The sequence below is a fragment of the Cetorhinus maximus genome, chromosome 11, assembly GCF_964194155.1.
Source record: "Cetorhinus maximus chromosome 11, sCetMax3.hap1.1, whole genome shotgun sequence".
In the NCBI taxonomy this organism is placed as follows: Eukaryota; Metazoa; Chordata; class Chondrichthyes; order Lamniformes; family Cetorhinidae; genus Cetorhinus; species Cetorhinus maximus.
In genome coordinates this window covers 61,285,821-61,310,752 of record NC_135889.1, presented here as the reverse complement: position 1 = coordinate 61,310,752, position 24,932 = coordinate 61,285,821, and the positions used below count along the sequence as shown (strand labels likewise).

At 42.0% G+C, this 24,932-nt stretch overlaps 1 protein-coding gene across 1 annotated transcript in view; it reads right to left on the bottom strand.

Annotated features, from left to right (window-relative positions):
* The window catches only part of dnah9l (dynein, axonemal, heavy polypeptide 9 like), a 361,205-nt gene that overhangs the window by 10,724 nt on the left and 325,549 nt on the right, over positions 1–24,932 (bottom strand). Inside the window, exons 53-59 of the mRNA XM_078552084.1 lie at positions 21,888–22,015; positions 14,037–14,264; positions 12,533–12,724; positions 10,300–10,419; positions 5,044–5,286; positions 4,338–4,520; positions 1,324–1,439 (exon numbers count right to left, since the gene is read on the bottom strand). Of these exons, the coding sequence (XP_078408210.1) occupies positions 1,324–1,439; positions 4,338–4,520; positions 5,044–5,286; positions 10,300–10,419; positions 12,533–12,724; positions 14,037–14,264; positions 21,888–22,015 (1,210 nt within the window). The remainder of the gene's footprint in view (positions 1–1,323; positions 1,440–4,337; positions 4,521–5,043; positions 5,287–10,299; positions 10,420–12,532; positions 12,725–14,036; positions 14,265–21,887; positions 22,016–24,932) is intronic.

Below are 24,932 nucleotides of genomic sequence, written 5' to 3'. Positions count from 1 at the left end.
AGGAATGAATTATAGATGTGTATCATGTTTGTCATTTGCTTTTCAACTTGTACATCAGTAAGCAGCTGAGCCACTCTTATATTCAGAAGCTCCAAACTATCTTGAAAATATAATTCACCCTGGCCATCATTTCCTCTATTTATAATGAACAGTTTGTTATTTTAATTTTGGAAGGGTTGCCTATTGATTCAGTGCTCCAACACAAAATGCATTAAAATCAGGATCATTTTTATAAAATGTTTTTTTCTAAGTTAAAAATAGCAAATTTAAAGTAATTTTATATATGCTCAGCAATTTTGATTGTTTGTGTGGTTAGGTGCTTTTTCATTTCTTGGATTGTGACCTATAGCTATAGGAATACCTATTTGAAATCAGCTTGGCTTGTCTCAAGCCAGAACCCAGCTCTCAGTAGGTGTAAGTCCACAGACTAAAACTGCTCATAACTTGACACTAATGCCAGTTAACATTAGAAAATAGAAGAAAATTAATTCAGTTACCTTACATATAAAAACTTTGAATGGGAGGTAACTAAACTATCTTTTAGTACAAAATGTCCTGAGGTTAACAGTTATTAAATACTATTCTTTTGGCAAGGAAACAGAAAATGTGTAATTTTCTAGCTTACATAGCTGATACCTTTCACATGTACATCTCTGTAAGAAACTGGGGTATTTATTACATCTTATCACATTTAATAACATCACAAGAGAAACAACTGATTGTATTGATTGACCTGTTTTTTTCCCCGCAACATCCTTTGATTATGTATTTTCCAACAATTCCAGACTCCAAACTTTTTTCATGCAGTTCCTCATTAGCATTGTCTTATGGCAGAATATTACAGATAACCAGGAGAAAGCATTATTTCATAGTAAGGATGATAAAATATTGGTAAAGAAATTCAGGGAAGGCGACACAGTATAATTTTCATAGTTATTATTTGGTGGAATAAATGTTGCTGTACTACATGCTGTCATGCACATGAGCACACAAAGTCTTCATTTAGAGTGGATAAGACATTTTCTATTATGACTACTATTAAACATGATTCCTTGCTTGCATTTCTCATACCATACTGGTCCCAAGAGACTCGTTATACATTATGCAAGTAGATACCGAATGGTTTGTGACTAACAGATCAGTGTGATGCATAATAGCTACATCAAAACACTGTCGTACTGGGGGAAAAAAAATCACAGCAAAAATCCCAATAAAAGGCCGAGTAACACTAATTTCCATACAAGAAATACTGAGCAATTCTAGTGGCACTTTGACAGACAGAATGCCATGCACAAGCTGTTTGTGACTTGACATGCTACTTACCACTGTGCTAGACTGTACATTGATGGATATGCCAGCTTGGTCCAGGTGTCAGGAACATTATCAAAGAAAAGTGCTGTCTGTAGTAGCTCCATCTCAGAGGAAATTGCCAACTCACCCTAACAAAAGCAAGAAAAAATGCGCTGTTTGTAGTTTAAAGGAGATTGTGATACGAAGATGTGATAAATAACCCAGTTCTTTGAAGAGAAGAACATATTTAAGTGCAAAATTTGAAAAAGGCTGCTATTTCATCAGCTATGAAAGGTAGAAAATTACATATTTTCTGATTCCTTGCTTTCATATTGCTTCCAATCCAGTTAAAGTTTGTTCAAAATACAGACAGCACAATAACATTCTGCAGTCAGGTCTCAGTGTTCCAAACAAGAAATCGGAATTAAGATTGCAGTTTGCTTTTCTGGCTTTAGGATCAGTTGTAAAAAATAAACAAACTAGAAGGAAATTGTTTAGCGTTTTATTTGCTTTTTTGATAAATAGAAAAAATGTAAAAAAGACATAATATAGGTGGACTATAGTGTCAGCAGACTATTCTACACTGGTTACTACTATTCTAACCATCCTTATCATCCTTAAAATGAATTTATGATTAATAGCAAAAAGTGAGAAAAACATATATTTCTACTAATAAGGTTGTCATTAAGAAACTAATGCAGCACCCTGCAATTGAACAATCAACTGAAAAAGTATATTCCTTCAAGTCAGATTGGGAGTTAGTTGGGGATAAATTGCCCAAGTCGTGTTTAACTAACTTGACTGAGTTTTTCGATCAGAGTAATGCGATGGATGTGGTACACATAAATTTCCAAAAGGTGTTTGGCAAAGTGTCACATTTGCGAACAAAGCTGAAGCACATGGAAAATAAGGGACAGTGGCAGTATTGATACGAAGTTGGCTGAGTGATAGCAAATAGAGAATGGTGATGAAGGATTACTTTTCAGATTGGAGAAGATTTACAGTGGGGTTCCCCAGGGGGTAGTCCTCAGACCACTGCTTTCCTTGATATATATGTTGGTTGACTTAACTTGGGTGCACAGGGCACAACTTCAAAAGTTTCAGATGACACAAAACTTTGAAGCACTGTGAACTGTGCGAAGGATAAGAAGGATAACAGGCTGGTGGAATGGGCTGAAATGATGTGGTTGATGAAATTTACAGCAGAGAAGTGTGAAGTGATTCATCTCTTTAGGAAGAATGAGGACAAGCAATATAGAATAAAGGGTACAATTCTAAAAGGGGTGCAGGAGTAGACGGACTTGGGGGTTTATGTGCTCAAATCATTGAAGATGGCAGGGCAGGTTCAGAAAGTGGCTGAAAAGACATTCGGGACCTGAGCTTCTTAAATAGAGGCATAAAGTATAAACGGGAGGAGGTATGATGAACTTTTATAAAACACTGGTTCAACTGGAGTATGGAGTCCAATTCTGGGCACTTCAATTCTTGAGGAAGAGTATGAAGGCTTCAGAGAAGGTGCAGAAAAGGTTAATGAGAATGCTTCCAGAGATAAGGATCTTCAGTTACGTGATGGACTGGAGAAGCTGGGGGTTTGTGTTCTTTTTAGGGAAGAGAGGTTGAGAAGTGATTTGAAGAGGTGTTCAAGATCGTAAATGATCTAGACAGAGTAGTTAGAGAGAAACATCCCATTGGTGGAAGGTTCGAGAACCAGAGGACAGCAATTTAAGGTGATTGCCAAAAGACCCAATGGTGACATGAGGAAAATCTTTTTTACGCAGCAAGTGGTTAGGATCTGGAGTGCACTGCCTGAGATTGTGGTGGCTGCAGATTAAATTATGGCTTTCAAAAGGAAATTCGATAAGCACCTCAAGAAAAGCATTTGCAAGATTACAGGGAAAGGGTGGGGAAGCGGGACTAGCTAAGGTGTTCTTGCCGAGAGCCAGCAGAGACACGACGAGCCAAATGGCCTCCTTTGGTGATGTAACCATTCTGTGATTCTATGCTGCGTGAATACAAAATTAGGTTCAGGTTGTTGTGTCCCAGGCCAATGCCCTCCCATCCCTGAAAAGCTGATTGCTTTTTGGAAGACACTGACTTCCAAGTATCTTGGACGCCTGCCTAAAACAGGCATTAGGCTGTTAAATATGTTAATCAGGGCCTTAATGCCACTTTAGGATCCCACTTAAATATATGGATTTACTGCAGCTTAACCTTTGGTCCTTAAAGGGACTGCTGGAGGCATTTAATGAAAAGGCCAGTAATCTAAAAGATATATGTTTATTTGGAGCCAGGAAGGGCGGGGAGGGGGGTGGTTCTACTGGCTCCAGAACAGCTACAGGCCACTGCTGGCCTATATTTGCTGCCCTCCTGTTTGTCTCCGCTCTTCCGAGGGCTTACCTGTGGGTGAGCTCAACTGATTTTGAGAAGGTCCTGACCTGTGAGCTACACTGGGGCACCTGCTTGGCACTTGCAGCAGTGCAGCAGGAGAAGGCAACTGGGCAGTGCAGCAGGCAAGAGAGGTCCATTACTTGCAGTAGGTATTGCAGTGGGCAATAAACGTTGGCAACGCTAGTAATGCCCACATCCCAAGAATGAATTTAAAAATTGCTTTTCACTATGCTTAGCAAAATCACAAGCAGTTTCTTACAATGTCACCACAGCTCGCAACTAGAGGCAAACTTTCTTACAATTTTTTTGATAACCTGTGAAAATATAAGTCTGAACATTTGTTTTGCTGAAGTATTGAGTAAATGTAGAGAAATGCAAAAAGACAAACTTTTCTTCTGCAGTATTATCTCAGCAAAATGTTACAATTTAGCATTACCATTGACTGAAAAGGTGCAATTGTATTCTTTCAGCAGTGAATGTACTCATTGATGTGCAATACAGAAATATATTGTATGACTTTATGACTTTGAACTATCCATTCTATAAAGCTTCAGGTTAATCAGAAAGAAAATTAGATGGAAAACAATAAATCCTTTTGATTGGCATTATTCATTTAGAAAAACATATTTCTTTACATGCAATTTTAATGCATGTCTTACCTTTAGCCCCAGATCAAGTTCTTTTAATGAATGTCTCACTTCTTGAATTAGGATATTCATTCTTTCACATTCTTGGAAACAAACCAGAATGTAAGGGGAACGCTCAGCTGATTTAGAGGTTATATCAACCATATTGTATTCCTCTGGCAGTTTTTCCAATATATCATCCAAGATAGCCTTTACCTTTAAAAGTAGTGCAAATTGATTGTTAAGCATGATGCTTATGTAATTTTATATAATATTAAAATTTTATTCAGAGTACACCTATTTTCCCATTTCTTAAAGTGCAAAAATTCCTTTGTTTTCATTTTCCTCTTGCATCTTACTAAAATATCAATCGATTTGTGCCAACTAAATTTTGAATATGAAAACCAATATCTTAATTCAGTAAAGCTTCATGTTGAATGAACTCCAGCTTATCTGATTACCTCTTCTAGCCAATACATATGTCAGTTGTTCAGCTGTTTAGCAAAGCAATAAGAATATTGAAACACATAGTCAACACTCTGCTGTGAATACAACATAAAGGCCAATGTAAAATATTTGGCCATTTTTTCTCTACCCCAAATGCTAGGTCCAGTAACCAGTTAACTACCTGATAATTTTACATTTTATTTTCATTGGTAGGAAATAAATCAACAATTAAAAAATGAATACATGTAGTCTAAAAAAATTGTGTTAATTCACAAGTTTGAAATCCTCTGACCTTTTCTTCAACAGTCTGTGTTGCTCCTTCACCAGTTATTGAATCTCTGGGCTGCATTTCTAATAAAGTATGGAGAAGGCTGTCTGAAGTTACAGTCAGGAACTCAATCTCTGCATTTGAGTGGAGACCATAATGTACAGGACTTTCAGGTGGTAACATTTCATCAATGTACCTGTGGTAACCATTGTAATCAAGGTTTGATGGAGCTACAAAACCAGGAGCTAAAGCCATTTTTCTTTCAAACTGTAACAAAGCAAGAAATCAATGCAAATTACCCAATTTAATAAGAGTATGTTCACCATCTTAATTTAGTGTATAAACATGTTCTTACTTGTTTAAATAACCATGCAGCCAATATAAGGCTGATTATTAATTTCTAATTGAAGGGAGCACACAAAATTTTGAAATAAGAACAAAGTGAATTGGTTGAAAGTGATTGAAGTGCTGATTCTTCAGCATCTGAAAGGAGGGAAACAGCCAGCGGTTTGGGTGATGACCTTTCATCAGAATTTGGAAGAGAAAAGCAAGGAGGATCCTTTGTAAGTGTAGCACTGGCCAAGCAAGGAAGAAAGTGAAGGAGGTGAAGATCAGATATGCTAATTGCAGGTTTGATAGGCTGGAATCCGTTACTTTTAATTATTAATTATTGAAGAGGTGAAAATGTGTGTTGATATCCAATATGACATCTCATTAAGGATGTGAAAAGGCAATAGGAAAATCAAAGGGTTGAATTTAGGGAAGCCTGTCGGAGCGGGCATGGTGGCAGGAGGGGCCAGGAGAATCGGGCGGAAGCAACTGTGTCTGATTCCCAACGTTAAGAAAACTGGCCCCAAATTAAGTTGCGGGGGGGCGCAGGAAGGGCCTGACACGGGAATCCTGCCCGCTGGTGGTGGGTTGCTATTAGGCTCATTAATGAACCACTTAATGGTAATTATCTCTGAGTCCGCCAGAATTTAGTGGTGGCTCAGGTGTTTAAAGGGACTTGCAAGGCTCCTGAATGCCACCCAGCAAGCCATGTCATTTTGCCCGTGGCCTCGTGGGGCAGGGGGAGGGGGTCCCTTATTGACAGATGCTCAGTGCCTGATCAAGGGACTCGGCATTAGGAAGGGGGTGCTGCTGAAAGCATGCCCCCCCACCCGACCTCCCCCACCGCAAGCCCTTGCCTCCGACCCTCCCCCACACACATTCATTCATCTCCAGGGTAGGCCTCAGAACATACCAGAAGCAGCCACCGCTCCTGGTGGCATAGCCGACCTCTAATTGGGCGACCGCTCTCAGGGGCAGGATTACCATTCTCTGGGGGCCTTAATCAAGTGGCAGGCCCGACACGGGCCAGTTAAGTGCCTGAGTGCACTTAAATTGCATTGGGCCTTCCCCATAGAAATGACACAGGTCTCCCACTGGTCAAGGGGACACACATCACAAGACCAAAATTTTACCCAAAAGGTCAATTGAAATAATTTTAAACTGGAAGGGAATTAAGTGAAATGTGAATGGGACAAACTAGTAGAAAACTGGCATCGACAGTCAAATCCCTCCATGGCTTTACCCCTCCAAATCTCTGTAATCTCCTCCAACCCTGCAACCCTCTGAGTTATCTGCACTCCTCTAATTGCTGTGCCTTCAGTTGCCTAGGCCCCAAGTTCTTGAATTTCCTCCCTACATCTCTCTCTGCCTCTCTATCTCACTTACCTCCTTTAAGAAACTCCTTAAGCCTTTGATCAAGCTTTTGGTCATCTCACCCAATTGCTTCTTATGTAGCCAGCTGTCATGCTTTGTTTTATAATGCTCCATTGAAGAGTCTTGGGACATTAAAGGTGCTAAATAAATATAGGTTGTTGTTGTACAAAGTCAATGTTCAGATCAGAGGGCTACAGTATGGAAATGAAATTTCCGGGCAGATTTTTACTGTCTCCAGGCTGACGGAATTGGAGGCAGGAGGTTGGTAAAATTGTCGGGGAATGTATTGGAACAAAACCCTGATGTGTCCCCACCGCCAATTTTGCCAGAGGCGCTCAGGCAGCAGGGTCGAATGTCCGCATAATAATAGTGGGCAGGTAATCAAGCCTGTTATGAAGCCAATAGAGGGCTGTTTTGAGGTGCCTTTTAAATTTTACCAGAAGCACAGGGGATGTACAGAGCTTCAGCAGCAGGTGAGTGGTGGCTGGAGGTGGAAGTCATTGAGAGCAGCGGCAGGTGAGGGACAATAGAGCCCGGAAGGATAAAGCTGGAGGTACTGCAAAGTGGGGGCACACATCAGAGGCAGATTATGGGAGAGGTCTCTCCGAGGCGCAGCTCATGCATGCAGAGGTGGGAGATAGGGAAGCTTTCAGACTTGAGTGCGTAAATTTGCAATGGGTCTCATACACTCAGATTTTGAGACCTCCTGTGAGAATAAGAATGAGAGAAAGACAGTGAGAGACAGGTGCAATCACAGGGAGTGGGGCTGCAACACGGCACAACAATTTCTGAGGCGTTTGATGAGATATGCTGCAGGTGCCTCTTAGAACTATCATGAGCTGGTGCTCCAGAGTGGAGTGGCCTTTCTACTCCGATGCATTCGATGATACCATGGACGTCCTCTGGGTGTCTGAGGCGTGGAAGGCCCTGGCACATGGAGAGCCACTTGCATCTGTGCAGGAGCTCCCTCTTCATGAAGCATTGGTGTCACCATCAAAGGGGTTAAGGAGCCACTGTCTATGCCAGGAACACCCTGAGAGGAACCCCAGGGGCTTCATGCAGCCACTCCTCCATCCTTTCAGGGCTCATCGACCCTTCCCTGCACACCGGTTTGGGTTGCAGGCATCCCAGGTCCACCTCGACCACGTGAACACAAGTGCCTGGTCATGCCCAATGTCCAGGCCAGTGACCTCTTCTCAGATATCAATGGATCCATTTGTAACATCTGAGGCTGCAAGCTTGGTATTATGAACGCCACTCACCTTGCCAAACCACACCAGGTCATTGAAAGACTTGTGGCACTGCACCTATGTTTCTGTGATCACCTCATAGCTGCTGACTTCCTCTGTGGCCTCCAGCTAAGATTTTTTGGTAAGGCTTGCTGGCCTTCTCCTCTTGTCAAATGGGAAGAGCGCCACTTTCCATGCTCTTGGAGGAACACTTCCGGGTGGCATCACTAAACGTGGGCACCCATCCTCTAGCTGCAGCCATTCCTTGAAAGACTCCTTTGTTTAGCCTCCCTTCTAGCTGCCTCTATTTATTAGGCCTTTGACCCAAGTGCTGCTGTCCATTTAAATATGGTGCCTTCGACTCAGCTACTGGGACTTCTTCCCACCCATCATCCATTATTGGCCGGCTCCCAGGCCTGCTGGCTGTTAATTGAATGCTGTTGGCAAAATCTGGTTTCCCGGGCTCCCAGTCGTCCATGGGGCTGTACAACCTGATTTGGACAATCAACTAGGGACTTCCTCCCTTCTGGTAAAATTCAGCGCACTGTTTCTCCAAGTTTGTATTGAACCTGTTTGGAAAATTGCAGGAGACCAATGATGGAGAGGTAGAAAGGTTGTGAGTTTTTAATATCTTGCGTAGTACAGTACCATAATCTCAACTACTCAACCACTTGTCTTACAACACAGTTATAATTACTTTCTCTCCATAGAGGATCAGCCACGATCATATTGAATGGTGGGGCAAGCTTGAAGGGCTGAATGACCTACTCCTGTTTCTATTTTCTATGTTTCTATCCCTTGTTCCCTCCTCACTGCTTGTCATTTCTAGAGTGCACAGGCCATTTGTGCCCAGGCTTCTGCCAATTCTAGTCTATAATTAATCAATAGGAGGTGAAAAAGAGAGAGATGTGTTCAATCACCATCTTATTTTCACCCTCTACTTTGGGCAGCCATGTTAGTTTTCATCTGACTGGAAATTTGGTTTCCCTACATGACATTTACTACAGTTCAAAGTAAGTTGATGTGCAAAGCACTTTCATATCTTGACAACACCTAAATGAATTCACTCACTTTTCCAGAACCACTTTATTCAATTCAGGGTCCTGGGGAGTTGGAGCCTGTCCCAATAGTCAATGGATGCTAGGCAGGGTACACCCAGGACAGGACACCAGTCCAACACAGGGCATACACTCACACATACACACGCACTCACACACGCACTCAAAGGGGAAATTTAACTGTAGCCAATCTGCCTAACCAGCATGTCTTTGGACGGTGAGAGGAAACCGGAGCTCCTGGCAGAAACTTGCATGGACACAGGGAGAACCTGCAAACTCCACACAGACAGACACCCGTGGTCAGGATCAAACCCGTGTCCCTAGAGCTGTGAGGCAGCAGTGCTAATCACTGAGCTGCTGTGCTACCGTGCCCCCATACGGATTCAAACATTAGAATTATGTGACAAAACAAGTCACGATGTTGAAGAGATCCTGGATGCAATAAAAATATGAAAATGCTAGATGTTTACTTTTGGTTTATTATGTCAATGGTTCTCAAACTGTGAGGCATGGAAGTTGGTTAAGTGCAGCAAGGGATGGATGCAAAAATGGAAGGTTTAAAATGTGCTATCAATCTGCCTCCTCTTATCCCACAAAGGTAAAATACTGATGATGCTGGAAATATGAAATATAAATAGAGAGAAACAGAATTAAAATTTCAGGTTGGTTGCAAAGAATGGTCACTGACTTGAAATGCTGACTCTCTTTCTCTCTCCACAAATGTCGCCTGGCCCTTTAATCGCACTCCTCATATAAAACCAACTGCCTGATTCACTGGAAGGTTCCAGGGAAGGCTCCGTGCTAATGAGAATAATCAAGTTTTTTTTAACTCCAGGAAAGAGGAGGGTGTAATGGGGAGGGAAAAATAGAAGAGGAAACATAGCAGTAGGGAGAAAAGTGGAGGAAAGAGAAAAAACACAGGTGAAAAAGACTGAGAGAGAGAAAATGGAGAAGAGGAACAGCAGTGATGGAGGGGAATGATAATGCAAGGTTTGCTGCTTTTGTTGGACAGATTTACCAATATTTATAGCTTTTCAACTGTAATAGGTAGCCCAAACATGTTTGTGAATTCATAATTTACATAAAAGTGTGAAAGCATGGAAAGGTTACTATTCAATAAACAATTTGTTTGTACATAAATATTAATTTAAATTGGAAGAATTATTATCTAGATGTTATTTTGTACTAGACAACTGGGCATATATTTCCAGTAGGGGGAGCCCCAGCTCCAGTAACTTAAAATTTCTGACAGCCTATACCATTGAATCACATTCACCAAAACAAAACACCTGGTTAGGTTGCATGTACTCTTCTAGATAAGTATGACACAGTCGTCTGTCCCAGTCATCAGTAATATGGCCACCATACATAATTTCACCAAACAGGTAACGCAGATCTTCCCATGGTACCTAAAACCCCAAATAACTTAGTCAGTGTTCACATTTAAAACCGAGGATGAAATGTTTTACGTTCATGAATGAATGCTTTATACATATCTTTTATTAATGTGGTCATAATAAACTTAACTTAGTGAGCCTTATGTTGTAATAAAGAATTGGGAGGCAACTAAAGAATAATCAAAATTACCATTAACAGCAACCTCACAGCTCTCATATAAAACAATAAATCATCCATAGAATAAATATAGTGCACCACTGATGATGCACTCTTGATATTCTTTCACCCTTGGACAACTGCCTAACTGAATTATGGATCTTTCACACTCCAAAAAGAATTACAATAATGCAACATCGCTGACATGAGATCTTAAAAATTTACACCAATTTATCATCTGTTTGATAATAGGATGATCAAGCTTGTTCAATAAATGGAGTAAATTTAATCTGCCTAATTATTGGCGTACTTATGGGGACCTCCAGTCTTAACACCTGCAAGGTAGCCTCAGATACCAATGGAAAACAGTGTTATTATTGCAGAAAACATTTTATTATTAATTTATTGCTATTTGTATAGCCATAGAAATAGGAACAACATTCTAGGTAAAGAAAAAAATATAGAATCATAAAGACACTATGCTTATGCTGGACGGTGTTGCTCAGCCCCAGATGGCCAGAAGTCTGATGAGTCCATGGACTCTCTGATATCCCTTGCTGGTGCACAGAACCCAGTTTGAAGACCTAAGTCTAGAAACGTATCTTCAGTTTCATTTGCTAATCTGTTTTTGGAAATTGACATGGCTCTTTTTATCCTTCTAACTAAGTTGTTTTATAAACCAGACCAAAACGCCAAGTTTGTGAGAAATAGTAAAATATGCTTTAAGTGATGACAAATAAAGGTCAGCAGTTCGATGGATTTTTGCTATATCTTGGTAGATGTATGTCCAAAATGCCAAAACCGTTCCTAATTCATCAATTTCAGCTTGGAGTTGTCAGGCTGACTGAAAAGAATGGAAATGTCACCTAGCACAACAGAGTGAAATCCATCAGCTGAGACATAACTACTGCAATCGAGAAATCAGGGAGGGCTGGCAGTTCAGTAATAGTATTGGATCACTGTTAGAGAATAATGGTGACATGTCTGCTCATAGTATCGTAGTCCTGCCTGTTCTTCCATCCATATCTTAATGGTTTAATCATAATATTTGAGCCCTAGCCATTAAGTATAATGTGCTATCAATGAAGTAAAGTTAATTCATGCACTGCTGCATAGAGTTTATAAAGAATTTAAGAAAACTTATTAATGAAATAAAACACAACACTCTGACCATTTTCCTTTCTTTCCAGTGAATTGGATAAAAATAATTCTATAAATCCTAATAACGTAACAAAGTAATCCTTTCCTGTGCAATAGGTGAAAGTTCAAAGAATTTGAAAAGTAAAAAATAAACTTTGGGAATGTGACAGTGAACACATATTGAAAATATGTAGAAAATGTGTACCACTCTGTCTCTCAACACATTCAATTGGTTCCCATAGAAAATTCCAAGATTAAGTCATTTTAATTATCAGAAGCTTGACAACTCTTGTAATTTTCAGTGCTTCTTACATTTTCACGGCTATGATCAGAAACTGGAAGAATTTCATACATCCAAACATTAGCACCATCATTTTATGCAATAATAATTGTGGTCAGTAATAGTGCAGAATCATCCAACTACAGTTTCAAAGCCAGTCAGCAGAAGCCATTTAAAATCATTTGAGAGTCATGGGACACTCCATACAAACTATCAAACCAGAATTAATTCCAGTTAAGCTTGTGAGTGGGGAGGTGTGGGATGGGGTGGGAGCAGGGTCGGAGTGGAGGGGAAAGAGAAAGGGATAGATAGAAAGAATGAGAGAGACAGAGGGCGCGAGGTCCCTGCTAGACCTTTCATTTCACTTGAATGCAAGTTTATGATCTGGGCTATTTAGATTGAGACCGTTCTATTTAGTTTCTTCCAGAGTGTTGGGTCAAAATACCTAGTTTTGATTATATTCACCACATACTCATACCATACTGAATAAATAAAATTCCTACAAAATAATTTCAGTACAATTAGAATCTCATATATTTCCACAGTACCTGAGCATTAGCTTCCAAATAGCTAAATAAAACATGGACTGAGATAGTTAGGTCTCCAGTATTAAAAGGGTACTTTCGATTCCAGCCCTGAGGTCCAAATTTACGCCGTTCAGCAACACAGGCATGGAAGTAGCAGAGTGAAAACAGTATTGTCTTAAACTCATGTTCACGAGAGCATTGATCTAGAATATCCTGCAATGAAGGTATAGAAAATGTGCTTAATATAACAAATGTAAGTCAGGTAATCATTTTCACAAAAGAGGGAAAAAAAACCTGATTTAGTAACTTGGCTTTGTCCAAAATATCCAGACAATTGGATTGTTGGTTCCATTTGATCAGAAAATCAAACTTAAACAATGCAGATCAGATAACTAGATTTGCACAAATGATATAAACACAATGTCACCTTCACTAAAATTTAAATACTTTATTCATTTTCCTATCACTAGAAAAAACATCTTTAAAAATACAATGGATGCCACAATGCAGATGTCATCCAGAAGTGTATTTCGACTTTTCATTTGGGCTTCAGACTAAGCACAATATCAGGATAATTGTAGCTTTTGTGTTCATTTCATCCAACAGCAAAGTGTCAGTAAAGCTTGCGTCTAATCCAGACCAGGACTACCTGCTGTTAGGCGCAACTATAGAACTAGACCGTCACATCTTACATTCCAAATTTATAAATAATTTACATATGGGTCATAGGTGTGAAAAAATAAAAGATCAAAAATAAATAAAACAAAATCTCAAAAAGTGCACGCTTCCATTTAAATTTTCTTTGCTAGGTTCCTTTCCAGCAAAAAAATCTGCACACAGTTTATTTTTTGAGGATTAGAATTTCTCTGTCTGAAGTTTTTTTCCCCCCTTCCTTTGGTTCTAAAGTCCCAGTTCATGTCCTGTTGAAAAGCTGACCTTCCCCCAGGCCTCTGATGCTGCTTTGAACTGACCAATTTGAGAGAAACAAAAATGCCCATTGATCTATGATTTTCTTTCCTTCACTTCATGGGGGGAAAGCATCTTGTTTCCACTCAGTATCTGCTCACAACAGCATGTTGAGATCAGCCACTCTGCATGAAGCATGTTTGACTCAAATCCCCACTCTATCCCTGCCATGGATCAACATGATTGGGCTTCAAGACTTGGTGACACTGAGCCACATTTAAACTTTTGTAGATTACAAATATAATGCACAGTGCTTTGAGCTTGAAGTGGTCTTACTGATCAAGAGTTAAAAGGACCTCACTTTAAAGACCAGTGTAAAGCCTCAAAACTGAGGAAGAAGCAAATGCATGACCGTTCTTCCCACTCTCCCATCAGCAAAGCTGACTGTCCCACAGCCAAAACTCCAGATCAATCCTTTTAATAATATGACTCAACAGTTCTTGTGAATCAAACCACTGTTCCCAGTTCCCCATTCCTTTTTTCTGCCCAGTGCACAGAATATTTAAATTGCAAATATTCCTTACTGTCTGCCAAAATATTGAAATGCTATCAGCCATACCTGATCAAAATTATCCAGAGCTGCATGGAGATTAGCTAGCATACCAGTTGGTGGTTCATTGGTAATTTTAACTGAGTTCTCAAGGATTCCTTGTGGAATGATGTGCTCTTCAGGAGTTGGAGCAGATTCTGCACTCATGAACACACGGTAGTCTGGATGGGATCCTTCACTGTACTTCTCAAGAAGCTGTTCTAAATTGCTGAGCCATTTAGCTACTAAGTGAATATTCTGCAGGGCATTTGAGCAAGTGTTTTGTCATTAAAAATTGCTGCATTCAAATATATATATATATACACATCTATTTAGTTTTATACATCAATTAGTAATATCTAAAGCTTTGCTTCTATTTCTTAAACATGAGATCCTTGGAAGACAGAAAGAAGAACAGCTCAAGTTAACGCCTATATATTAAACTTATTAAGGTATTGAAATTCACGTTACTTATTCTCTAAAGTAAAATGAGACAACATGAAATAAATGATAAAGATCAACCTTCCAAAATAATTGGAGTCAGGATTGTGTAGATGCATAAAGCATTCAAATCAGAATGGTGAGGAGAACTATAAAACACTTCAGGGAAATATAAACAGGGATTAGCAAAATAGACAGACAGAGGCAACTGTAATTTAATTGGCTAAGCATGAGGTAATGCATTTTGGAAAAGAAACAAGGAATGAAGAGTATACACTCAATAGCAAGATGTGAAATTGTATGAATGAACAGAGTGGGGTATTTAATGGAGCTGATTGGGTCTTGTCCACCAGCTGCATCAAGGGCCTCAGGAGCAGAAGTTCTGCCCACTGAGAACTGCTGGCCAGGGCTCTAATGAATGGCAGCCCCAACTGGGGAGGAGGTGGCTGCTGCCTGTACCACACTCACATGAGGCTTGGGATCATTGCTGGATCCCAGGGCACAGGTGAGTGATGGTGGGAGGGGGTCATAGGGTGGAGGTCACAGGGGAGGGGTTTCGGAAGCAAAGACAGGGAAGTGGCTGTTAGTGTGACCGCCCCCCCACAACCCTCCGCACCCACACCCCCCCACCCACCCCCCCCGCCCCTCCCCTCTCTGCACCCCCTCTTGATTCTGGGTCTCTCAAACAGGTGCTGAGTGCTTTTGAATGAGGGCCCCACCCTTGGGAGCCTACAGCTCTACTGCACCGGTTTGCTGGTCGTGTTCCCTGCATGGTGAGCCCTCACCCGCTACTGCTGGGTGGTGGGGTGAGGCTCTTAAGTGGGCATTAATTGCCCAGTTAAGGGCTTAATTGTCGGCGGCGTGGGAAGGCCATCCAAGGGCCTTTTCACCATGGACTTAATTGGGGTGGAGGTGGGAAGGTGACAGCATCCCCACCCGCCATCCTCCCACCTGATTAAACGCCCCCTGCAACCTGGGCATTATATCCCAGCCAGAGACAACTAGGAGTTCAAATATATAATTCGCAAAGTATGACTGCAGGTGGATAAAGCAAACAGATTTTTGGATTTTATAAATATGGGCATAAAGTTAGAGTACGGAAGCAAAAATGGATTTATAAAAAACATGGTTTGGCCAGAGCTGCAGCACTGTCCATAGTTTTGGGCGCCCATTATAGAAACAGCATAAAAGCATAGAGAGTGTGCAGTGTAAATCCACTTGAATGGTGCCAGGAAAGGGAAACTATAGTTATGTGCATAAGGTTGAGATACTGCACTCATTCACACTGGGGCAGAAAAAGCTAAGAACAGACTTCAAGATTTTTTAAAGATGGTTGATAGACTGAATATGGCTGGAGAGGCAGTGGCAATGGTTTTTGCCAAATTAAAATGATCAGTAAGAGAGTGAGGGGTGGGGGTTAGAGAAATGTGTTCAACCAGAAGATTGTTGGGGCATAGAATGTTTTGCCACAGAAAATTTTTGAGGCATCGAACATTGCACCTTTTAATGGAAAATTGAGTAAATATTTGAAGCAGAGGATGATGCCAGGTTATGGGAATGAGCAATCAAACCAGATTAGTTTTGGCTTGCTCTAGCAAAGAACAAGTGCAAGGACAAGGTCTATGGCTATACACAAATATCACGGGCAGAATATTACGCTCAGTGTGTGGGTGCGCGCCTGACATGCCCAGGAGTAAAATGACGCGTGATGATGTCAGGCGAGCGTCCCAACGTCAGCACGCAGTCTCGCGATATTTCATTTGGCGGGCGTGAGGCGGAGTCGGCTGCGCACCTGCCGATAATTAAAAGGCCTATTAAGGCCATTAAGAAGCTAATTAAATTTAAATTTACGCTGTCCGTCCAACCTAACGGTCGGCGGGCAGGCGAAAAGGCCCAGCAGCATTTGCATTTTTTAGAAAACCTCATCCACGTGTGGGATGAGGTTTCCTAAAGCAAATAAACATCAAATAAAAATGTTATTTTTGAATTAAAAGCATGTCCCAACTCACGTGACATAGTCACATGAGGGGACATGCTTTAGGACAATTTTATTTCCTTTATTTTATTTTTAAACACTGCTTCATCTCCCTCAGGCAGCTCTGCGCCTCAGGAAGATTGAGGTGCTCTTTTGCGCGCTTGCGCGAGGGCCACGCTAGGGCCCGCTCGTCCTCTTCCCCCCGCCCGCACAGGCAGTGCTCAGTGCTGCCACTCCCGTTCCACGCTGGGGCAAGCCTTGATTGGCCTGCCCGTGTAAAATCACGGTGCGGCGCCGATTGCGGCCAGCGGTCAGCTTCCTGACTGCCCCCACCCGCCCCTGCCGAGCTCCCCTGCCAAGGGCAAAATTCTGCCCCATGTTTACAGTTGAATCTGAATATGGTCTTGGAGCAGGAGCTTGAGAATTACATGGTATTTTCCCCATTTCTTCTTTTATTTCAACATTCAACTGTGAGGGTAACTAAAGATGAGAAAGCTCCTTACTGCAGAGCAACAGGATAAAAAAGCATTGCAAATGAAGTTTAAGGTGATAGGACTTTGATTAAAAAGCAGGCTCTCAAAAACAGTAATGTCTCTGTTACTCCTAGTGCACAGTTAGGCCAGTTAGAGTGATGCAGGCTGAAATCATTAGCAAGCAGCTTGACAAATGGTAAAGGGGAATTTTTGATTTCTATGATATTGGAATGAATTCAGGGACAAAGGGAAATGCTACTAAAGGAATGGGTGTTACTTAAGCAGAAGTATTACAAATGTCCTCAGAGAGTTGCAAATATAGCTTAAATACAGATAAACATGAAGTATGACATTCTGGAGGATTGGGGTGGGAAGGTAAGAAACAGTAAACAGATGTATGCCCTTTATGTTAAGTGGGGGAACACAGAAATATGTACATCTTTAAAGGTGAAAGAGGAAATACATAAAATTCAAATAAAATCCTAAAGAGGTCATCTAAAACTGAACACAATAGCATCGAATTTCCTCTGTTTTTTTGAAGACAATGCTCAGTTCCCTGGCAAAATGGTGAGATTTGCGAACATTTCCATTGCTCTGGGATTTCTAAGGGGAGTGGAGTGCTTGCCTAACATTAAAAGTGCATTTAACAGAAATGATGTAACACCATTCCACTCTTAATTTTTCTCTCCCAACATCAATGGGTGTTCATTTGGAAGTGCACCCAGTAAAGCAACTCACTGTTTGGATGGCTTGTTGAGGGAGGCAATTGCAATTGTCCTGAAAATGATAATGTTAGCCTGGACAAATACTGAAGTTAGAAAGCATTTGCCTTTGCATGAGCCTGGATTTTGCGGTCAGTGGTGAAGCAAGGGAGCTCACTGTTGACCTCAAAGAAAGCCTCACTGAGTGATCTAGTGATCCCTGTGGTGAGAACTTTACCTCTCTCATCATGCAGTGGATTGTAGTGTTTTTTAATGGGAATTCCCACCATGGAGCAACAGTGATGTCATCAAGCTGTCCAAGCAGCTCGTAACAATCTATGAGATTGGCAACAATGATTACAAACCTGAAGCAAAATGGAAAATTCTAAATGATAGTTTGGCTGGTTAGTATATTACAAGAATATAATGCAGGCTTTAGAAACAGAGGGCAGAATTTAATGTAGGCCACAGGGATTTCGCCCACCGGCTGCAAGAGCCAGTAAGAGTACCACATCAGCTCTTTTCAGGAAGGCCCACTGAATTAAGGCCAATCAGGCATTTAACTGGCCAATGGGTGGGCTTCCCTGGGATTAATGACCCTGGGAACAGAAATCCCGCCTGCCAAGAGCTGCCAGCTAATCAGAGGCCAGCAGCTCTTCCCCCTGTTGGGGGGGGGGGGTTGTGCGGGGGCGGGCGGGAGCGAGGGTGAACTCGATTGGTGCCCCCGATCAGTTGCGCGCCGCCATTTTATGTGGGTGGGTCAATTAAGGCCCGCCCAGTGTGACGCTCACCTGGAAGCGCTGAGCACTCCCTCTGCGGGTGGGGGGCGGGGGGGTGGAAAGAGCGCAGAAATCTTCCTGAGATGCAGAAGTGCCTCAGGGAGATTAGATTAAGGTTCAAACATTTAAATAAAGAATTGAAAACATTTTAAGACATGCCCCCTAATGTGACAGTGTCACATGAGCTGGGACATGTCAAGGAACATTAATTTAAAATTTTATTTAATTAATAAACACTTCATGAAACCTCATCCCACCTGTGGATGAGGTTCCATGAAAAATGGGAAGGCCACCTGGGCTCTTCACCTGCCCACCAACCTTAAGTTTGGATGGGCAGCTCATTTAATTGATTTAATTAGTTTTAAACAGGCCTTAATAGACCTTTGACAGTTCTGTGTGCCCGCCGAACTGAAAATCTAAATGACGCGCAGTGACGTCGGGACGCCTGCCCAACGTCACCGCGCGTCATTTTACCTGTTGGTGAGCGGGCCCTGCCCTCGCTCGCCGACTGGAAAATTCTCCCCCAAGGAACATAGGAAATAGGAACAGTAGAAGGCTATTCGGCCCCTCAAGCCTGCTCCTCCATTCAACTAGATTGTGGCTGACATTCTACCTCTAAGTTATTTTCCCCATATCCTTTGATAGCTTTAATATCTGGAAATCTATCAATCTCAGTTTTGAATATACTCAGCGACTGAGCCTCCACAGCCCTCTGGGGCAGAGAATTCCAAAGATTCACAACCCTCTGAGTGAAGAAGTTCCTAAATGGCATGCCCCTTATTCTGAGACTGTGTCCTGCGGTTCTGGAGCCCCCAGCCAGGGGAAACACCCTTCCTGCACCTATCCTTTCAAGCCCTGTAAGAATTTTGTATGTTTGAATGAGATCACCTCTCATTCTTTTAAAATCTAGAGAATGTAGGCCCAGTCTCTTCAATCTCTCCTCATATAACAATCCCGTCATCCCAGGTGTCAGTCCGGTGAAGTTTAATTGCACTCCATCTATGGCAAGTATATCCTTCCTTAGGTAAGGAGACCAAAACTGTACACAATACTCCAGGTGCAGTCTCACCAAGGCTCTAAATAAGCCAGACTTCTTTACTGCTGTACTTGTTATGAAATCCATTTGTTCCGTATCCCCATGTGCTAAGCTAGCAGACTATGGAGATTACAACATTTAAGGTACAGGGTGCTCCACTGCTTGTTATATTTGTTCCTGCCAGTAACAAAGGTGGGACCTTCTTGGAGTGTTGTGATAGGTCACCAGGTCAGTTCAAGGGTCAGTGAACAGAAGTTCTTGGGGAGTCAGTTTTTAGTGAGAGAGTTTTTAGCAGTAGAGTCAAGAAATGTCCCAGAGAGAGGGACAAGGGAGGGAGGCAGGGAAAGGTCCCAAAAGGAAGTCCCAGGTAAGGGACAGAAACAGGTCACAGTTAAGTTAAGAAAAAGAAAGGAGCAGAGAAACAGGCTTCAATTAGAAAAAAGGCTGCGGGAAGCAGACTTTAAGTGAAGTGAGTTTGGGAGAAGCCCTGGTAATCGAAGAGGGCTCAGAAAAAGCCCTGAAGATCCAAGAAGACAGCCTTCTTCAGGCTGCAGGCCGTTGGGGCAAAGATACCCCCTTGGAGCAGTGGTGTTCTGCTTGGCACGGCTGAAGATCTGAAATTGTGTTTGTAAACTGATGTTTGATTGTACTCGGGAACCCAGGGAAGTGAAATCTTGGAACATGAGATTGAAACCCTGCGAGGTTGACCATCATTGAAGCCGTCTGAGTTGGAGTGACGTTTGGAGAGAATTCCAAGGCAAGATCTTTGTATATGGAGATTGGAAACCCTCGTGGGAGAGAAAGAAGTTGTTTCAGTGAAATCGGCTGGCTCAGTGTTACTGATGTCTGGGTGGGTTGTTGAGAAATCCATGGAATCTGTTTTGACTTCATTTAGCATTTATTGTGCAGTGTGATGTGTTCGATTGCAGTTTGCCTGTTAATTCATATGTACCTCATACTTACCCTGAATGTTAGAGTATAAGATGGATATTGTAAAATGTTTTATCTTTCTGAACTTGTATAGTAAAGTTTATTTTTGTTTGTTCAAAACCCGTGGAATCTTGCGGCTTTATTCTCTTAGTAAGTGTCTTCGATCTCAAATGTTGCCTACTTTAAACAAAATATTATTGGTCCCTAACCGGATCTCTCCCCACCTCCCGGGGTCTAGCCAAAGATCAGGACAACTGAAATCCTCTTGCAAAAAAGGCCAACATACCATTTCCCTTCCTAATTGCTTGCTGCACCTGCATGTTAGCTTTCAGTGACTTGTGAACAAGGACACCCAGGTCCCTTTGGGCATCAACACTTCCCAATCTCTCACCATTTAAGAAATACTCTGCATTCCTGTTTTCCCTACTGAGGCGAGTAACTTCACATTTTTCCACATTATATTCTATCTGTCATGTTCTTGCCCACACACTTAGCCTGTCTAAATCCCCTTGAAGCCTCTTTGCGTCCTCCTCACATTCCCACCAAGTTTTGTGTCATCAGTAAACTTGGAAATATTACACGTGGTCCCCACAACTAGATCATTGATATAGATTGTGAATAGCTGGGACCCAAGCACTGATCCTTGAGGTACCCCACTAGTCACAGCCTGCCAACCTGAGAATGACCTGCTTATTCCTACTTTCTGTTTTCTGTCCATAAGGATTGCCGATGAACCCAGGCAGGAGTGACAGCAGGAGGTGGGCTCATGGGTTGGGGCTTGAGGGAAAAGGGGCTAAGGGGGTTCGGCAGAAAGATCAGGGGTGGTTCTCAGCTGGGGACCCCTTCCCAATGCTGGGTCTGCTTTCGAGTGACACCGCCCCGCCCCGCCCCGCCCCGCCCCCTCCATCTCGGGAGCAAACAACCCTTTGCTTTTCGGGCTTTCCACACGGCGATTACCCTGCCTGCTGCTAGGTGAATGGCACAAGCCTTCCTGCTATGGACTTAATCACAGTGGAGATGAAATGGCGGGTCCTCTAGTCACCACCCTCCTGCCCGATTAAATACCCCTGCCACCAAACTCACCACAAGGGGGTGCATTAAATTCCACCCGGAGTTATACCTCTTAATGAGCCTCTTGATGATATACTTTTTTATTCATTCTTGGGACATGAGTTTTTCTGGCTGGGCCAGCGTTTATTGCCCATCCTTAGTTACCCTTGAGAAGGTGGTGGTGAGCTGCCTTCTTGAACTGCTGCAGTCCATGTGGTGTAGGTACATCCACAGTGCTGTTAGGAAGGGAGTTCCAGGATTTTGACCCAGTGACAGTGAAGGAACTGTGATATATTTCCAAGTTAGGATGGTGAGTGACTTGGAAGGGAGCTTCCAAACAATGATGTTCCCATGTATCTGCTCATGGGTTTGGAAGGTGCTGTCGAAGGAGCCTTGGTGAATTCTTAGACTTACAACCACTGAAATTACCTTTTAAATGAAAGAATGAAAGCAATAGCAATCATAGTGCAATCATGCTTCACACAACTTAACTTGCCTGCAGGATAACCCAGTGTCCTTCTTTAGATGCTTTTGTCACAGCTTGTTCAGCTACTGCCTCTTGTCCTTGGCCAAGGGATACATTGTGGAGTTTTCCAGAATCTATGGTGAAGCCAAGTTTTTTTCCTGAGTGGTACAATAATATATATCAGGGAAATATTTGTTCAACAAAATTAATTTAAGTCTAAACTAGTATGGCTAAAGGGTTTTGTAAAAGTTAGTTGCATTTCCTCCATCTGCGATTGTAAACAAACATGTCAGCATATTCAGCATCAACAAAATGACAAATAGAATGAGAACCATGACTAGAATGTATGATGAAATTAATTAACACTTCCAGATATGGGCTTGATGGGACCAGTAAACTTAACTTTGTCAAGAGGGCATGCTTGTCTAATTGGATTTAGTGAAGAAATGTTAGTGAAGGAAAAATTGGATTTAGTGAAGTATGTGATGTTGTGGATTCTTTACTTATGGATTTTCAGAAGGTTTTTGATAAAGTGCATTATGCATGTGCTATTAGAGAGCATGAAGATGCATGGATAGAGAGAAAATTAAGGGTTAGGAAACAAAAGGTAGAGGTAAACAAGAATTTTTTAGGTGGCGAAATATGGTTAGATCCTCAGGGATCATTTGTGTAAATAGAAAACCAATGATCCCAGTAAAGAGGAGTGACATCACAATATGATGATCGGCAAATTAAAGGCCTGGGAAATGGTGAAGAAGTATGCAGATTAGTGGAGTGGCCAAATAATTGGCCGATCCAGTTCAATGCTGGAGAATATGAAGTAATATATATGGGAAAAGTAATGAAAATTATACTTTAAATGATAATTTTAAAAGGGGAGGAACAGACAATGTTTTTAGTGATACTAAAACTAATCACTATGATCACTAAAGGTTCTCCTGAAATTGTCGGATTGTTGCATAAAGCCAATTAGTTCACGAATGTTCTTTAAAGAAGGAAACCTGGGGCAGAATTTCCCGTCCTGCGGACAGGCGCATGCCCGACCCGATCGGGCGTAAAATTGAGAGGGAAGACATCGGGCAAGCGTCCCTATGTCATCATGCACTCACGCAATATTTTGCTCGGTGGGTGAGCGCAAAAGTCGGAGGTGCGTTCACCGACAATTAAGAGGCCAATTAAGCCCATTAAAGGCACAATTGACTCCGATTTTTCATTGCCCACCCAACCTTACGGTTGGCAGATGGGCAAGTCGGCCAGGCGGCCTTCGCATTTTTCATCAAACCTCATCCAAGGGCGGGATGAAATTTCCGTGATGAAATTTAAAAAAATATCTGTGGACAGTATTTTTATCAGCTGTATTTTCAGGTAATTGATTATGATGCATGGATATATTTTTCAGCCGCTAAAACCTTATTTTAGCTTTTTCAGGTCTGCAGCACCTTGAGGCTGCCTTCAGGGAGCTTTCTCACAGCGCTCACCCGCCACCATGGAAACGTCATCGCCCACCCTCTTCTCACCCCCACCCTGGCAGCGCTGAGCTTTTCAGTGCGCGTGTCACGCTGGTTGGCTGTTAATTGGCCAGCCAGCATGAAATCGCAGTCGGGGGTTGATTACGGTCGGGGGCCTGTTTCCCAGCCTCTTCCAGGCCCGCCAATCGGGCGCACTCGTCAAAGGTAAAATTCAGGCCCTGGTGTCTTTACTTGTTCTGGCAAATAGGTAACTCCTGTTCCACGGCAATGTGGTTGACCTTTAACTTCCCTGTAAAGTGGTCTAGCAAGCCATTTCATTGTATCAAACCACTCAGTGGTTCAAAAAGATAGGCCACCACCATCTTCTCAGGGCCACTGAGGATAGGTAACAAATGTTGGGCTTGCCAGCAACACCCACATTTCAAGAATCAATAATATAGAAGGAGTACATTTTTTTTTAAGTATGTAGGTAGAAAAGCTTATGAAAACCAATTGGTTTTAAGGTTACTTTCTGGATCAATGAATATAACAGCAAAACAGTTATGTAATTTTGTGCAAGGCATTGGTTAGATCGCAGGTGGGGTACTGTTGCAGAGTTCTGGGCATCCCATTGTAGGAATATATTCAAATTATAAAGCATCCAGTGGAAATTTATTTGAATGAAAAGTTATAGTTAAGAATAACTCAAGTCACTATAGAATTTTTTTCAACCATTTTAATTTTTGGGTTAGTGGATCAGTAAAAACCAATTTTCTTTTAGAAAAGAATCTCAAAAGGTCTCTTGTTCTCGTATCATCCATGGCACATATAGCACTGATGTCACCATATGATTGACATACACCTTGGCATCCATTTTTAGCGTCAGAGAGAGCAGCATCTTGAATTGAGATCTGACTTAACTATCCTTTGTTCTTGTCAACCATAGAACAAGAGTTGGAAAAAATGCTGTTACTTTTTATTTCCCTATTGCATTGCTCAGTGCTATTCTATACCACTAGTGTTGAGTTTGAGGCAATGTGATGTGTTTAGTGCTTCATGTCAGGTTGCATTGTTGCAAATGTTGGAAGCTGAAACACGTGTTGCAGATATCCTATTTAAATATCTATGAATATTTATATTGCACCTTGTCAGTGATATAAAAAATGACCCAAATAACAAGATCTACCACATGATGTCACGGAGCGGCTGCAGGACATTCTGGGGAGGGAAGGTAAGCAGCCAGTGGTCATGGTACACATTGGTACCAACGACATAGGTAAACTAAGGGATGAGGACCTGCAAGCTCAGTACAGGAAGTTAGGAGATAAATTAAAATGCAGGACCTCAAATGTAGTAATCTCAGGATTACTCCCAGTTCCACATGCTAGCGAGAGCAGGAAGAAGAGGATAGACCAAATGACACGTGGCTGGAGAGATGGTGTAGCCGGGAGGGATTCAGATTCTTGAGGCACTGGGACCGGTTCTGGGGAAGGTGGGGCCTGTACAAACCGGACGGGCTGCACCCAGGCAGAGCTGGAACCATTGTCCTTGCAGGGGCTTTTGCTAGTTCTGTTGGGGGAGTATTTAAACTAGTGTGGCAGGGGGATGGAATCCCAGGAGTAGGATC